Source organism: Mixophyes fleayi, chromosome 1 (assembly GCF_038048845.1).
Source record: "Mixophyes fleayi isolate aMixFle1 chromosome 1, aMixFle1.hap1, whole genome shotgun sequence".
Taxonomy (NCBI): domain Eukaryota; kingdom Metazoa; phylum Chordata; class Amphibia; order Anura; family Limnodynastidae; genus Mixophyes; species Mixophyes fleayi.
In genome coordinates, this window is record NC_134402.1 from 8,663,614 (window position 1) to 8,682,217 (window position 18,604).

The following is an 18,604-nucleotide window of genomic DNA, read 5'->3' on the forward strand; positions in this document are numbered from 1 at the left end:
GGTTATTCGACATTCCTGATGAAATTTGCATAGCAAAGACATGCTTGTAGTGGACATTTGCTGTTACGTTGTGAGTGCTATAGACTGGCCTATAGCACCAATATAATTTAAATCCACTAATGTTCCATCAATTAATTTTCATTGATAAATTCCTTATTTCTAGACAGTAAGTTCAACCAGTGGCTGCAGTGATATTGTTGATATTCGGTACTTTGGAAATTCCTTTGCTGCTAATCTGTTTATTAAGTCTACTCTTCATAACTGGTTTCTCCATGAAAAGTAAGGTGTTGACATGTAATATGGTTTACTGTCATGAACATAGAGAACGTACAGTTATTTATAAGGGTTAACCCATTGCAAAATTGTGAGGAATAAGGCCTAATAATAACTGCAGTGTAAATATGATATATCAAATGAATCCATTGTGTACAATGTGAAGTCAGAGGGTCTGTTATGTGTTTAGTCGGTGGCTCTGCACATCCCAGAATATAGCAGTGTCAGCTGTGTCAGCTTCAAAGACCTCATGGGGTGAACAATATCCTGGCCTAGGATGGAGTTTTGACACCTGAATAGACATTTAGGAACCGCTCAGTATGGTGTCTTCCTAAAGGAATTCAGTTTTCAAATATGCAATGTAAAATCAATAAAAGTAGTGATCAACCACATATTCCTAAAAGTTAAGTAGAGTCAGATGCATGTTACCCTTAATATGCCTAGAAAGGTGTAACAGGGGAGGAAGGGAGGTATGTTTGAACATCAGGGAAGTACAGTAAATACGAGATCACATATTTGCTGCCTATGTAGAGATCAGATAGCCACAGATATGTCTGTCAGGAAGTGCATCTGATGCTCAAACCTTGGTGCAAGTAACATACTGATGATCAATAATAAATTAATTATAACAGTGTGGAGAACACTGTTGTAAGTGTATGCTCAATGATTAATACAACTGTTTAAAAATAATTTTAATTTTAATATCAATTTGATTGCATTTAAAGTTTCTAGCACATGCCTTTTCGTTTTTGAAATTTGGTGTAATTTTTTTTTTTTGCAAACATAGAGTAAAATTGACTGAGCTGGATGGACAGAAATTTGAATAACTAGCTGAACCCATTCGTACCTCGACAGATGAATTAGTGACTGTATAGCTAAGGGGTTAGGTATGAAAAGTCAACAGTGAAAATGTCCACAAGAAACTGTCTAAAGTCATAAAGTTAACACAGTCATAACGTCTACTTGTTCATTAGGTCAACACAGTTAGAAGTCGACATAAAGCACTATATTTAAACTGGCAATACATGATACATAAAACAGAGCTAAATGTAAACAAAAAAAAGTTTTTCATCCTTTGTACCATATAAGACTCAGAGTTCTCAAAAATATTGTAATACACTGTCTGACTTATTAGTGCATAACTCAAAATTTGGACCTATTATAGATGACTTTTCTTCCACATCTGTTATTCTCCAATTATAAGTATTTCCTATTTTTTTACCTAAATAAACCTTTCCCGGTCCTACTCCTCCCCCCCTTCAATTTTTCTTATATTTTTAATCTTTAGCAAATTACTATTGTACAAAATGTCATATAGACTTAAAATATATCCACAAACAGATATTGCAACTCTATCAATATGCAAAGATCGCATGGTATCAACTGATCAACATTCTCCTGTCACTTTAATCCAGAATCCTGATTCTTACAAAGACCTTTCACCAGCTATGAAGCTGTTTTTCAAAAACCTTTTGGAGGATCTTAGGGAATTTATAAAGACACAGACTTAAAATCTCTTAAAACGGATTTGAAATCTGTAGTTTCTTCTATTGATTGTTGATTACGGGCAGCACAGTGGCCTAGTGGTTAGCACTTCTGCCTCTCAGCACTGAGGTCATGAGTTTGATTCCCGACCATGGCCTTTTCGATGTGGAGTTTATATGTTCGCCATGGGTTTCCTACCACAATCCAAAAACATACTGGTAGGTTAATTGACTGCTATCAAAAATTGACCCTAGTGTGTGTCTACGTAGGGAATTAAGACTGTAATCTCCATCTGGGCAGGGACTGATGTGAATGAGTTCTCTGTTCAGTGCTGTGGAATTAGTGGCTCTGTTGAGATTTTGTAGTTTTACTTTTTTATGAAGTTCTTTACTGTCTCTTTCTAAGACTCGCTGGCCCTAAACTACGATAAAGCTAAACTAAGACAATGTAATAGTACTGTATGTGTGTATTCCAGTGAACACACATATCTGTGAATTAGTAGTTCCACCATTTTGTGAGTGACAGCAATCTGACTCCATGATAGTGCTGAATCTGCAGCTAACCACAGGATGTGAGGACATACCATGTCTGTATTGTGTGAGTGACAGCAATCTGACTCCATGATAGTGCTGAATCTGCAGATAACCACAGGATGTGATGACATACCATGTCTGTATTGTGTGAGTGACAGCAATCTGACTCCATGATAGTGCTGAATCTGCAGCTAACCGCAGGATGTGAGGACATACCATGTCTGTATTGTGTGAGTGACAGCAATCTGACTCCATGATAGTGCTGAATCTGCAGGTAACCCCAGGATGTGATGACATACCATGTCTGTATTGTGTGAGTGACAGCAATCTGACTCCATGATAGTGCTGAATCTGCAGCTAACCACAGGATGTGATGGCATTCCATGTCTGTATTGTGTGAGTGACAACAATCTCACTCCATGATAGTGCTGAATCTGCAGCTAACCACAGGATGTGAGGACATACCATGTCTGTATTGTGTGAGTGACAGCAATCTGACTCCATGATAGTGCTGAATCTGCAGCTAACCACAGGATGTGATGACATACCATGTCTGTATTGCGCAAGTAACACGTCCATTAAGGTTTCTGCCTTAATCGTCGCAATTTAATTGCTTTTTGGAGTTTGAGTAGAAGAGTTTCAATCCTTTTCTTACATTTTAGATTGTAAGTGTACAAACCTTAATCAGATATGTTAAACCGTAAGGTTTTTTGTCTATGGAATTTCATAGCTTTTCATAACATTAAAATATATATGATATTAAATTAAGAAACATAAACACAAAATTTGACGGCAGATAAGAATCACTTGGCCCATCTAGTTTCCACTATATTTTTAATCCCTAATAAACAAGCGTGTTTAAATTGCTCTATTATACTAACCTCTACCACCTCTGTTGGATGCCTATCCCACCTTTCCACTAGCGTTTTAGTAAAGTAATTTTCCTCTAAATTTCTCTAAACCCAGCACCCTCTATTTCCAGTGCATGTCTTTCTCTCCCACACACCCCACATGTCACCGCCAGTTGCACCAGATTTTTTTCACACGTATGAACCAGTCTCTCTCACATGGCACCCCATTCTTACCAGATTTTATTTACATGTTACTAAATATACCACAAATTTTCTGTCATGTGCCATCCCATATGCCCACAAGCTTTTCTCTCACATTCTAGCCTGTATGCCCAGAACCATATCTTATGTGCTACACCAGGCTAACCCGTGGATCTCCAGGTGTTGTGAATCTACAAGACTCAGTATGTCCTTCCAACTATCGGCTGGATATCTGCTGAGCACGCTCCTGGAGAGCACAGGGTTGGCCAGGCCTGTGTTACAATGACTGGTGCAGTATGTATGTATGTATATTGTAGCAGGCAGTGATGGGTTGCAGCATGCATTTTTGTTTGTTCTGACAGGCAGTGGTGGGGTGCAGTATGTAAGTTATGGCTGGCTGTGGTGGTGTGCAGTATGTATGTTGTGGGAGGCAGTGATGGTGTGCAGTATGTATGCTGTGGGAAGCAGTAGTGGTGTGCAGCATGTATGTATGTTGTAGGAGGCAATGTTGGCGTGCAGCATGTATGTATGCTTTGGCAGGCAGTGGTGGAGTGCAGCATGTATATATCTATGTTCTGGCAGGCAGTGTCAAGACATAAGAAATTGTGGAAAGACAATGGTGTATGTGTAGTGACAAATTTATACAGATTCTGTAGCAAGGTATGGTTGAAGCGTTGGTAGTCAGTTTCACAATACTGACTACCCCGACAAAGAAGACAACAACATAAGGATTCCGATGGAGTAGTACACTACCAGGTCGATGTATTACTCCATCGGAATCCTCATGTCGTTGTGCTTTGTCGGGGTAGTCAGTACCGTTAACATGTACTACACCCGGTTGAAGAGTAATGGCTGACAGATTGGAGAGTAGGAGCAAGGATAGGGTAAGTTCTTACAAAAAGAAAGCATCCTTCTGTATTTATTTTGGAGTCTACAAGAACAAAGGGAACGTCGTTTTGTATCATGATAGTGACACCTTTTTTTATCGAGGAGTGGGAAACATATTTATTTATTTTGCCAAATTGCTAGATTCTACTTAGGAGTATCTGGCAGATTGCTTATCGCAGATGGCTCCTGGGGAGGTAGGCCTATTAATCTAATATGTGTGTATGCATCACAGGTAAGAATGAGCATTTGGAGCTTTTCCAGGTCCTGCGGGCCCAACATGTAACCACAAGGTCTATAGTGATGGCAGGAAATTTTAACTACCTCATAGAGGAGGATGGATGCAGCTCCAGCAGCACTGCCATGCTGGATGTCAACTCCTTCATTTTCAGAAAACACTTCTCTTGCCACATGCCCTTGTCTGAGATGCAAGATGAAACCGATATTCCCAATAAGGGTAAAGAAGGCATCGTGTGAGTCATCAGTGAGTACTACAGCAACCTTTACTAACCAAAGATGACCAAAAAATATGCGGGTGATAAGTTTCTGTTATGTATCACTAACACAATTGATCCTTCAGGTAAAAGAGTCATGAATGGTCTCCTGGCGTTGGAGGAGCTGCACTCTGATACTAGAACCTTTAGGGCGGGTAGGACTCTGGGCAGTGATTGTCTCCAAGCGGAGTTTGATGTAGTGATATGGGATTTTGTTTGAGGAAATAATATTTTTCATAAGTTATTCTTATGTACCTTGACATGTACAGCTCAATGTCTGTTGCATCCTAGGTTGAAGTACTCTGGGGACCTTGTCCTGCTACTGGAGGGGTGGTAGAGGCAGTGCCTCAATGCATCTGATTGGTTGAGTTACATCTGGAAGACTGACCCATTTCCTGTTCTGTCTGGGGTCAGACAAGGATGCCTTCATTCACCTCTTCTGATTGTTTGTTGTATAGAGCTCTCAGATGAAATCCAGAGATCAGAGTGATCACTTCACTGGGACATGACTGTCATGAAGCCAAGTGCGCACTCTAAATGGACAATGTCACTGTTTTCTGCACAGAACAGCACTCATCCAGACATGAGAGAACTTGGCTGAGCTTCAAGTGGAAAGGTAAACAGCAGGGAGTCAGAGAAAATGCTTTTGGAGCAGTGACATTTGTCATCCTCCACTGCATTCCCCTTAACTGTCGAACTGGCCTTCATCAAAATTTGGGGAGTGGAGGGGGCGCGGTCCTGAAGTGCTGGGAGGAGAGAGAAATAGAAGGAAAGGAGGAAAAAAGTAGGAGAAGGGAGGTGGTAAAAGAGACCAGCTAAAAGTCAAAAATATAAACAAAACAAAGGATTTAATTTTGAATGGTGTGAGATATTTAATTTTTGTTTACACTTTTGTGTACTGACCATGAGTCTTACAATCCTCTTGCCAATTACACAGGGACACAAGAGAGGCCAATTTGCCATAATTGCCAATTTTTGGTTCCACTAGTTTGAGTGGCCATCAGCAATTCATAGAGAGGGTCACCAACTTACTTTTTGTCTTCTTCAACTAAGCGTTATCAGACCACAACTTAACTGACAGCCCAATGGCTTCCATTTTGATTAACAGTGGACCATATGTTACAAGCCTTCCCAAAATCATGGTGGCCAACCCTTTTTGACTAGTTCAGGGGCGTCTATGAAATTGGCAGCAGGAGTAGTATACCTTTTGCCAATTACACACAGATGCATGGAAGACGGCACAGTTTCAACTTTTTCAGATACAATATTTTTGCCCAACCATTAATGGCACCACAGCATCTAGGAAGATCCATTTCACTTTTCAGCGCTGCTGCTAGCTGCAGTTAGTAAAGGAGGGGCGCTACCATTACTTTTGGGGTCCCTCTGCTATCAACAATTAGACCAGCACTGACTGGACCATGGTCTGACACCCTTTACTATTTTCCCATTTTCTGCCCTCTTTCTACTGTTTTATTAGTCTATCGAGATGTCCAGTACTCATTGACTATACTTCCTCACAGAAACATTGAGTTAGAATGTATTGCTTTGTTTTTATTTCCTGATAGGAAAATATCCTGGAAAATGTAAAATAGGACATATATCAGCAGGACATGTAAAGCTATTTGTCTTACTAGGTTATTCTTCATCAAAGGCAATCTTTTCTGGTGGTTGTAAAAAGGAAATATCTATTTAGAGGATAAATAAAATAAGTATCTTAATTTTGATGCACTTTACAGAAATTACCTGTGTATATCCATAGAAATTTAGTAACTGTGCCATGGGAAGTGTAGTGAGAGACAGTCTATCTCCAATAAACCCAGCCACTTTACCATGTTCCATACATACATAATTAGGAGCTTCCTTCTCGTGCCCAGATATTATCTGTAGAACATCTTTTATAACTTTAATTATGTTTCCACAAGAATCGTACACATGATATCCCAGAGTAACATTGGGCAGAATATCTGGATTACTGTTAATCTCATCAATAGCAAAGATTAAAGCTTGGAGCTGCTGATAGTCTCTGTTATGAACGCTGTGAAAAAACATCTCTGAATTATTATATTTTATCATATTGGAAGTGACTATAATGTCAATATACATACATGTAATACACAAGGGATTCTAATATATAGTATATAAAAGAAGTGTGTTTGTTTGTATGTTTTATTTTTGTTTGTAGGCGAATATCTTCGACACCCCTGCTCCGATTGGAATGAAACCAATGAGAGGTGTTCCAATTGGATCCTGGCCAGGTTTAAAGTGGGTTAGGATTCATGTCAGACCTCTCATTGGTGTACACTGGGTAGAACTTTGACCCAGGGAACTTGTTTTAAGCCTTCCACTGGCTGAATTTGGACACAACTTTCACAGACTGTTAAGATTGTATCCCAGAAGACATACAAGGGGGCTGAGGTTCTGTTCGGACCTCCTATTAGTTTACACTGGCCAGAATTTTGACGTGGGGAGCCTATTCTGTACCTTCCACTGGATGGGATTGGTTTGCTAGTCTGTCCGGTTGTGCATTCGGAAACCCCTGCACCAATTAGAATGTAACCAATGCAAAGTGGTCCAGTTGGACCCGGCCAGGTTTTAGGAAATTTCGGGTCCTGATCAGACCCTGTCTTTGGTGTACCTTGGCCAGAGCTGTGATCCGGGGAGACTGTTCTGGGCCTTCAGCTGGATATATTTGGATAACATTTAATATAAAAACAAAAACGACATTGGGCAGCAACCTAATGAGTGTGTTAGAACAGCTTCTAAGCTGCTAATTATTTTTAAAATGTTGACAATTACATCCAACTCATTGGTAACTTAGTTTGAAGATTTCAACACGGGCAATGCCATGTACTTCAGCTAGTATATAATATATAATATCTGTATTATCATTGAGTTTTTATGTTATCATATCAGTGTTCTTTAGGAAACCTTGTATTTTATGTTACAAATCTGCCTTTGTATGCTGTTTTGCCCCTCGCTTGTAGGAGTTAAACTCCTTACCTAATTAATACCAGCACCTGTTTCACTGCTTCATATACCTGCCTCAGTCTGTGTTCTGTGCAGTTCATGGTTTGTACCTGGTTGCTGCTTGTCTCCTGTTTATAACCTGTTTCAGTGTGCTTTATGGCTGTCTTATCTCTCGCTGTGACCCTCTGCCTGATTACTGTATTCTGCTTGTTCTCTTGTGACCCTGACCTTTGCCTGTTCAATGGACTCAGCTAGTCCTTCTGCATCCCTGGGCTGCTCCTGTCTTGTCTAACTGGAATCCTGATCCCTGCCTCCTTAGTATGGTGCCTGGTGCCTCCTGGCAATTGGGTAATTCAATCTACTTGTTCCTGCATTTGAATTGTATTTGTCATTTGAATAATTACTTGGAACCTGTTGCTTCTGTGTACTATTCCTGCCATTCATCACACTTGTTCACATTTGTGTATAGGAGTATACCTATTAATTCTGCTACTGAAATCAGCATATTCCATGATCTGAATCTTTGTTCACATATTCTGCTTTAATAAAGACACTTGGTTTTTCTACATCTGTTGCCTCTTCCTGCATTAACTAGAAATCATAACGTTTTATGAAGAATAACATAACTAATACTGTGAATTATTGTGGATATTTCCTTGGATTTCAATAACCTGAAGACTGCATGACCTGTGTCCTCATGTCTAAGTCATGTGTCACTGAGTGCCTCCGGAATGGTTGGGAGGGCGCTCTGCAGCGATGCATCATCACAGATTTTTCTTTACACCCCTTAGAGGTGCAAAGGAAAATTATTTATATCAGTGTAGAGTAGCACCCAGAAATGTGCCCAGCTGGACATTGGCCTCTATGAGTATCCATGAGAATCCTTACAATATGTGTGTGTATCTCATACAGTATATTATTACAGCACACAAACATCTGGTATCCCCATTTTTTATCCCTGATAATCTCAGACCTTATCTGATCTTTAACATTTTTTTAGATTTACGGTCATGGCCACAGGGTAAGAGGTACAGCAAGTCCTAGAGGACTCTCCCTAGACATATAATTAGCAAGCATATAGCTTTAGATATGGTGACTTTCATGATTGTTGAATCTGCATTATTTTGGGGATTAATGGCTTGTGCAGAACTGACATGACAAATATCTAGTTGCTAAATCTTTTCAAACAAAGCTGTACCAGCTTTATACACAGAGGTTACCAATATACACCGGTCACCCTAAAGTTGATATACCCTAAGATAGAACAGCAAATATGATGTTCAACATCTATACCCAGGAAAAATCTATCGTTATATCTGCCCAATTTGTGATTCCAGAGGATGCCAGCAGATCTTCACCAACAACATCAGCATTATTGTGATTGTCATTATCCCTCTCACCATTTGCTTCAATAATATAAAAACAAACTAGTGAAGTGTTGCTAGGTCACATTACATTTAATCAGTTTGGACAATAAATCATATGCAAAGCAAAATCTTGGCCTATAAATTATAAAATGTAGCCCAAATGTAACAGGCACTTAAATATCATTACTGACTTTCAACCAAGACCAATACCATGTCTTTAACCCCACAGTACAGGGTATGTTGAGCCACATATTATATATTGAGTGCATGTTAGTGATGTCAACAGTCTGTGCTCATTTTACACATTATGGGCCTGATTCATTAAGGAAAGTAAGACAAAAAAATGAGTAAGTTTTCTCCAGGACAAAGCATGGTACAATGCAAGAGGTACAAATTAGTATATTTTGCACATAAGACAAATACAGGTCTTTTTTTCAAGTAGCACACAAATCCTTGATGGCTTTAATTTTAGACTGAAATTTAAAGTTGATCTAGGACATGCCCTTCCCCAACTATAAATCTTTCCCTACAATTTAAATTTTGCTCCCCCTCCAATGCAATATGGTTTTGCACAGGTGCAACGTTACTCATTTTTTTTTTTTGCTTTACTTTCCTTTACGACTCAGGCCCCTTCAGCAGAACGAGCATTTATTCATTGTGCTGATGAAGTCAGGTGTAGATCTGCTCTGCTCTACTACACAAGACCCTACATGATATGTCCAATATCTCTGTGTATTATTAATATTGAATTAATGTCACTTGTTGATGACATAGTAATTACTAATAAAACATTAATTAGGATATTCTTAATGTCTACTGAACATTAAATACATGTTTACAGTTGCTCCTGTTTGCATGTTCTAGCATGCATATGAGACTGTCATTAGTGCTCAGGACTTAGACTAGCCCTGTAGCTGGAGCAAGAGATGTGACAGACAAACAAGCCCAGAGCTTGATTAGGATTTGGCTATGTGCGCTTGAGTTTGGCACGCCCTTACTGAAAACTGACTACGGGCAAACACCCCTTCAACGCCTTGTTCACTCCCAAATCATAGGCTGAGTAAGCGTTTTTTGTGTAGGAAGACAGAGCAAACATGGCTGCCTTTAATGCATGGAATGACATGAAGATAAATCCACTACATTATATAAATCAATCTTTCACACATAATGTACACTATACTCATTCAAACACTAAACTACACACTATATTACCATCTACACTGCATTATACACTATGTATATCAACATACTACACTACACATTATATTACCCTCTTCTACTGGGGGGCCCGCCGGTATTCATCGGGTCGGGGGCGTCCCCGCCCCCGGCTCTATCTGTCATCTTGTCAAGGAGAACGGCAGGCAGCTAACAGAAAATGGTTTGCTGTTAGCTACCTGCTGTCACTGCAGTGCTTCCGCAGCGTGCAGTAAGCTCCTTACTGAGGAGATCTCGTGAGAGTGAGACTATGAGTCTCACTCTCACGAGATCTCCTCAGTAAGGAGCTTACTGTGCTCTGCGGAAGCATTACAGAGAGTGACGGAAGAACGCCTGCAGACAGTGAAGAAAGGACAGATCAGGAATAGGAAGTAAGAGCGCGGAGGGAGGGGCTCTCGGGGGGCTCCTCACAGCTTTATATTAAGCTCTATTATATATATTGGAGCGGGGCTCACAGTACCCTTAGCCAGTGGGCCTCCATTCCCTTAATCTGTCCCTGTCTACACACTATGCGGATCAATACACTACACTACACACTATGCTACCATCTACTACACACTGCACACTATGCAGATCAATACACTACACTACATACTGTACTACCATCTACTACACACTATACACTATGCAGATCAATACACTACACTACCCTATTCTACACACTATGCAGATCAATACACTACACTACATACTATATTACTATCTACTACACACTGTACAATATGCAGATCAATACACTACACTACATACTATATTACCATCTACTACACACTGTACACTATGCAGATCAATACACTACACTACATACTGTACTACCATCTACTACACACTATACACTATGCAGATCAATACACTACACTCTATTGAGAAATATGATTCTGCTGAGCTAATACAATTTGTTACCTGTCAGCCATTTTTCCTTTCACAGCTTAAAGACAGCTAGTTTGTAGAAGTTTTTTATTATTAGCTGGTTGTTTGCAAGGAGCTGCACCCATAGCCTTGAATATAGCTAACGGGAGATAAACCATCAATACCATCAGCACCCTCTAGGAGACTGTAGCAACGTCTGTGTAAAGGAAGCATGCACAAGTTTGGGTTAAGACAGGACAGAAGATCAGGGCTGCCAAGAGGAATTCAGGGCCCGGGTACAACAAATTCATGGGGCGCAAAAAATTTCGGGGGTGTGGTCATACATTCAGGGGCATGGCAATGTGCCATTTGGGCGTGGCTAGCCTAACGGCGGTGCAAAAATTTTCGGGGGGGTGGTCATACATTTGGGGGCATGGCAATGCGCCGTTGGGGCGTGGCTAGCACATCAAAATCACTAGGTCCTGAATTCACCAGTGTCACATATGTCCCAGCACTCCTGACTTTTAAGACATCTAGCACCACAGTGTAGTATACAAACAATGCAGTGTGTACACAAAGAGTTCAGTCTTTGTCTGCACCTTACATTGGGCACAACACTCACCAAAAAGTGACATTGTCCCTACTAGAATCACAACATTTCACACACTCTGCTGCTCTCTCCTACCTGTTCTTCTCACTTTCACCACCTGTGACTGCTGCTTTCTTTAGTTGTGGCTTGTCCGGATCCTGAAATGTTGGAGGACCTATTTGGAAAAAAAAATGGCTACATTTAGAAAATTACAGCCAGCCCCGGTGTTAAATCAATAGCACCCACGATTAATATTTAAGCCTTCCTCCAGCCCCAACATTAAAATAATAGTATTCACATTTAATAAATAAACCTATTCCCTTCCTGCAAACAGCAATACCTATTTCCCGCAATCATTATTACTGCTATTAAATAACTCATAGTCACATTTAATAAATAGACCTCATTCTCCCTAAACTCACCCCCATATTCAATAGCCCCCAAACCACCCCATCTTAAATTAATAGTCCCCACTATTAAATTGCCCCACCATCACCCTACAAACAAAATAGCGCCCATTAATTAGTGCTTCTCTCCCCTTTTTTAAAAAAAATTAGTGCTTCTATCCCCCTTTTTTTTTTAATTAGTGCTTCTCTCCCCTTTTTTTTTTAATTAGTGCTTCTCTCCCCTTTTTTTTTAATTAGTGCTTCTCTCCCCTTTTTATTTTAAATAGTGCTTCTCTCCCCTTTTTATTTTAAATAGTGTTTCTCTCCCCTTTTTATTTTAATTAGTTTTTCTCTCCCCTTTTTTTTAGTGTTTCTCTCCCCTTTTTTTTTAATTAGTGTTTCTCTCCCCTTTTTTTTTTTTTTTTTTACTCTCTGCCTCTCTCCCCTGTTTTTTTTACTTGCTCTTCTTTATAGCACAGTCCCTTTCTGTTTCCCTCCCCTTGCCTCTCCGCTTCTTTACTTACCTTCTTTCTTTTCTTCTCTTCTCTTCTTTCTTCTGTCTTCTCTGCTTTCTTCTGGTCTTGTCTGGTTCTCCTCACTGACTGCCGGGCGTGACTTGATGACGTCACGCCCGGCAGTCAGTGTGAATGAAGAAGAGAGGAAGGAGGGACGCAGCGCCGATCACGTGAGTATGAATCATTTTCTTTTTTTTTCTCTCCAGCTCCCCCCACCAACGATGGAACCCCCTCCCTTCCCCCCCACCCCCCCCGGAAAAATAAAATAAAAAAAAATTATAAAAAATCACCAAATAGAAAATAAATAAATAAATATATAAATTACAAATTAGGACGCGAGGGCCGGGCCCGGGTAAAATGTACCCGCCCCCCCCCCCTCTCGGCGGCACTGCAGAAGATAAGACATTTCTGGGTGCAGTTTGCTGAGGTAAGCAATTCTGTATAACCAGTGTGCTATAAAAAGTGAACTTGTAAACAATAAAGCAGAGAATATTTTGGAAACTCAGAACTTAAAGTGTGTTTCATTGTCTCCAGCTGTAAACCCACTATTACATACTATACACTATGGTGATCAATACATACACACTATACTACCCTCTACTACACACTATACAGATCAATAGACTACACTACACACTATACTACACTCTTCTAGACACTATATACTATGTGGATCAATACACTACACACTATACTACCCTCTTCTACACACTATATATTATGTGGATCACTACACACTATACTACCATCTTTAACACACTATACAATATACAGGTCTACTTCGTCACACTAGCAGCCTTGCTCAGGTTATTACAATTTTACACATTATACAATGCACCAGGGTATGCTGGCACCTGTAGGACCACAGTTTGTTCAAGACAGCACTACACACACTACCACACTATACACTGTATACAGCTGCACTACACACACCAGACACTATACACTATATAAACATGCACTTTACACATAACCATAATATACAATATAAACACCTACACTACATACACCACCACACTAAATACTATATACACCTGCACTACACACACCACCACACTATACACTATATACACCTGCACTACACACACCACCACACTGTACACTATATACACCTGCACTACACACACCACCACACTATACACTATATACACCTGTACTACACACACCACCACACTGTACACTATATACACCTGCACTACACACACCACCACACTATACACTATATACACCTGCACTACACACACCACCACACTATACATTGTATACACCTGTATGTGTGTCTGATCTCAGCACTGTTGAGCTGCAGGTTTCAGTAACAGGAGCAGAACAGCGAGTGAGAGAAGAGAAGCTGTCAGATACATCTCTCACCTGTCAGTATGACTATGTGTAGTTATAATATAATATACATAATAACCTTATATCTGATGTGTTTTGATGTTAGAAAACAGAGTATAAGGTTATTCTGCTGAAAAATCTCTGGTTATTATTTATGACTAATATGTATTATAGCATTGTATTCAACTAATCATCAATCATCAAGTACCCAGACTGAAAACTGTGACACCGAATAAATGTGGCCCTAAATCCACAAAATACATCCCCCCAACCCATGGCCCTCACCCCTATATACCACACTGAGGATGTTACACCTGATGTGGTCACAGCACATTTAGGAAAGGAAAAAAACACTAAAGAATGAAACATATTTATCTGTTCCTGGTCCCTATAACCAGATCAGACTGTGAGTAAACTACAGATATTACATTCTACGTTACATGGGATAAATAGTCTATTCAATAATTGTGGCTGCATTAATAGGAATACTCATGGATCCAACATGAAAAATCCCTGTAAAATATCTATAAAAATTTTCCTAAAATAAAGTCCTATCCATCCTAAAGATAAATAAATCATAAATACATGATGCTGTCTAGAGGAGACTGATTAATACAAAATATATTCTCTGATGAAAATTATTAAAGTACTTCATTCTTCATGATGATGTTAATGGGAATGTGAATGTACTAAACAGTATTATTGAATAGAAAAAATCAGTCATTTGTTTTTAAATACAGTAAAACATTGTACATATGTCTAATAATACCATTTTATCAATGTGTAATGCACCATAAGTCCCAGAAACACATTTTAACTTATAATCACCCTGACAATTATTTACCATATGACAGTTTGACAATGATGGTAACAAGGTATTTCAATATATTTAATAATATTTTGGAAACGATATGAAACAGGTGAAGTATCAGAGAAAAATTATAAAATTATTATTAGCTACTGACATTATATACAACTCATCTGATTACAAAAACTCAAAACAAAAACAATATTTTTATATAAATAAAAGTTAAATCAACAGTTCTTACATTGAACACATCTGATAAGTGTAGCAAGTTCCTTCATCGATTATTGTGGTTACCATAGAATGTACACTGAATATTCCTCCTATAACTATATCTCCTTCCTTAGAATATTTATAGTCAAACAGATATCCCTTCATAGTAAGAGCACATCCAGGTGCTGAGCTCGGAGCAGCAGATTTGAAGGTGAGAACACTCAGGAACAACAACCAGAATATATTCAGTAAAGTAGTAGATAGAAAGTTGGTACATTTCTGGCACATTGTAGAGATTCTCCCAGCAGAATCAGCACTGACAGCAGCATGCAGTGTTAGTAACATATTCAGCTCTGTGGTACAGGATGAGACAGGGAGAGGATTTTATATCTTATGTAGTGTATTCATATACATAGGAAAATAAAAAGAGTTATACTTACAGGTAAAAACAAGCAGCAAAATAGAAATAACACACCTGAGACCAGCTCACAATTAAATATGGTATATTTTTCTACATTACAAATAAAGTTATAATTGTACCATTAGGAAGTTGTATTTGATAGAATAGTAGCCTTACATTTTTTTTAACTCAATATATTTTTATTAAGAGATGTATCAATAAGATACAAATCAATTGAATAATTATCAACATGGAATCAACAAAGAAAAAAAATTAAATAAACAAAAGGAGAAAATCATCTTAAAACCAGGGAAGAGGGGGGATGGTAAAGCAAATACACAGGCAACCGCACGAATCTACGTGTCAATTTCAGACCTTAACTCCTTTGGTGCTGTGGGTTTCTCCTTCGAATGCACTCGGTTTCAGGCCTCTTCTGTATCCCCGGTAAGGTGCTTGCTAGGTGTGAGATTTTTCCGTAAGTTAGATCGGTCAACTGCAGGTTTCTCCAGTATTCACAGCCGTATCCCCTTTCTGAAGTGTTCAGGGCAGCTTTGGTGGTCTGGGACGCTCTCCCTGGGGTTTTAGCTTGGTGCGGTTATTGTCCGAGCCCCCAGTATTCAATAGCAAGTGTGCAGATGCAGCGAGGGCGGTCATGTTTGTTGTCTATTTTGCCAGAACTTTGTGCTCTACACCATAGCCCAGTGGGTTAGTACGGCTTGGACTGCTAATATTGGACTGCTAATCCTGCTGCTGGAACTCTTCCTTATTGTGTGGCTGTCGAATTGCGGGCAGTTCGGTTTCCTGGCGGGCAGTTCTTTTTCAGGTTTATTACACGGGGCACTGTGTCGGCAATTACTGAGCATGTGTATTACCCACTGGTAACTAGTTTGCTAAATGGGCTGCTTCAGTGTGGCAGTAAGTTTCTCCTTTCGAGCCAGGAGGGGTTTTCTCAATACAAGACCTTGCCGCTGAGCATGTGGAGAGGAGGAGACTCAGAGCTCTATGTTGAGGGATGGGACCTACTAGGGGCGCTTGCAGGGGAGGCATATGACAGGTTTGGATGTGCATTGTTAAGTGTCACTTTAATATTGTTGTTTGCCACCTTACGGGCGAGCGATTTCTTAGCCTCTTCTGGGCTGGCTCCATCCTCAGGGATGTCAGTTAAGCATGTACTTATTGCCGCTTAGTGATCTGCAAAGTGCGCTAGTCTACACTTTATCCGCTAAACCAGTGAAGGAGGGTCACTTTGTTACATAGGAGGGATTGCATGGTTTGCCCAGTTAAGGTTATTTCTGAATATGTCCAAATACATACCATATAAACGGCATGTGGTTGGTGTATGGTGGTTGGTGTATGGTGATGGGTCTCCCCTCAATGCATGCCAGTTTAGGTTTTCTTTAAGCGAATGCTGGTCTTAATAAATTTTATTGGCACTGTGTGGTGTACATTCCTTTTGTTTTGGGGCGTCCACGTCTGCATCTGTAAAGGGTGCGTCAATTCAATTAATTAACCCCTCCAGTGTAGGGTATTAACTCTCCCGATGCTGGAGTCCATTTAATGATAGCTGAACACACTGGGATGCGGCCACAGATCCTTACTGTCATTTAAGGAGCACTGGTCCTAGCTGACTTGCCTATCATTTTCTCCTCCACTATACAGTGTTTTGTGTTAATAAACTCCTAATATTTGCCAAAACAATCTATAGCGTCAATTATTATAATAGAGTGTTAAGAAGTGAGGAAAAAGGGGGTTTTTATGCAAGAACATTAACCGTTACCTATTTTATTATAAATAATATGTCGCGATCTGCCTCTGGCTGCATTTCTACATCTTCTCCCTAGATGCTGTTCTGCTGTCCCCTGAGAATGCCTACAAAGGGTTAAATTCTCATTGTTTTCTCACCTGTCTGTGGCATTTAAAAGACTGTCTTTTCCAGCAGTCTGGGCCAGTTCATCAGTGGTCTTTGCTGCTGCTGTTTCCTCAGTGTACTCCTGTGTTCTGATCATGCACTTACTCTCTGTTAAGTGACTCCTGCTAGTTCCTATGTTCTGCATTGTATGACCATCCTTTTGCCTGATTCTCCTGCTCACCATCTAGTGCCTCCTGCCTCCTGGCTAAACTGGTAAGCCAGTCTCTTTATGCCTGCTTTTTATCTCCATTATCTGCTGTCCACTCTCTAACATTTTAAAACCATAGTGTTCAGGTTTTCAGTTTTTTCTGGCAATCAAGACATCCAATGTATGCTGTCCACTGTCTACCTTGGAAAACCAAAGTTGCCAGCTTCTCAGCTTTTCCTGGCATTCCACACATCCAATATCTGCTGTCTAATCCACTGAGTTGCCTTAAATGCAATAAGAGGTGAAAATATCTAAAGAGGATTATGTAGATTGGATTTCCATATGAAATAAAATAAAATTAAATCAATTTTTTTTAAAGGATAAATAATGAAGAAATAAAGAAATAATATAGAAATAATAATTAAAAAAATAGATATAAAAATATAAAAAGATAGATAAAAATCCCAAGCGCTGTCAATTCGTTCAAGTTTTTTCTTGTTGGAGTGGGGTGCTGCCCTAAGGGGTCTAAATGCTCTCTCTCACATTTATAGATAATACAAAGTATATAAAGTTTTCCCCGGCTCTCCACCACTTAGAAAAAAGAAGAAAACCTATTACATATCGGGTAAATTGGTTGTTTATTGATGTAGTATGTACACTTGTATATCTCTGGCCAGAGTATGTATATGAACTATATTCTGCTATGACCTGATTGAGATCTCTAGTGCACGTTGCTGCAGTTAAAACATTACTGATCATAAAATGTTATTGTCTTTATAAAACCATATTTTCACTATCCATTAAATGTCGGTCCGATGTACTGTTTCCATCATTAGATATATTATAATGGATAGACTTACGATTGTTGGTTTGAATCCAGTGAATCCTTGTTGCTTGGTTCCGGTGTCGGCAGCAAGAGCTCCGGCTGTACTTTCCCCTGCAAAGGGAATTCGTTGGCGCATGCGCGTGTTGTTGTGTTCGGTCCGGCGGGGAACTCAGATGTAGTTTGATAGTTCCGCTTCTGTATTGAGATAGTCTGTTCCTACTTGTGCGGTTTCACATGAATCCTTCCTTACTTTGGATGATATTGTCAGTTTCAAAGATGTTATAACCAACGCGTTTCCCCTCATAAAATGAGGCTTCCTCAGGGATAATTATGAATGAGTGTTTGTGTAGATTCGCAT

General features: G+C 39.6%; 1 protein-coding gene across 1 annotated transcript in view; it reads right to left on the reverse strand.

The window, feature by feature from the left end:
- The window catches only part of LOC142111077 (vomeronasal type-2 receptor 26-like), a 41,962-nt gene extending 35,191 nt beyond the window's left edge, over positions 1 to 6,771 (reverse strand). The window contains exon 1 of the mRNA XM_075193795.1: positions 6,466 to 6,771. Coding sequence (XP_075049896.1) covers positions 6,466 to 6,771 — 306 coding nt within the window. The remainder of the gene's footprint in view (positions 1 to 6,465) is intronic.
- Between the last annotated feature and the right edge of the window lie 11,833 nt (positions 6,772 to 18,604).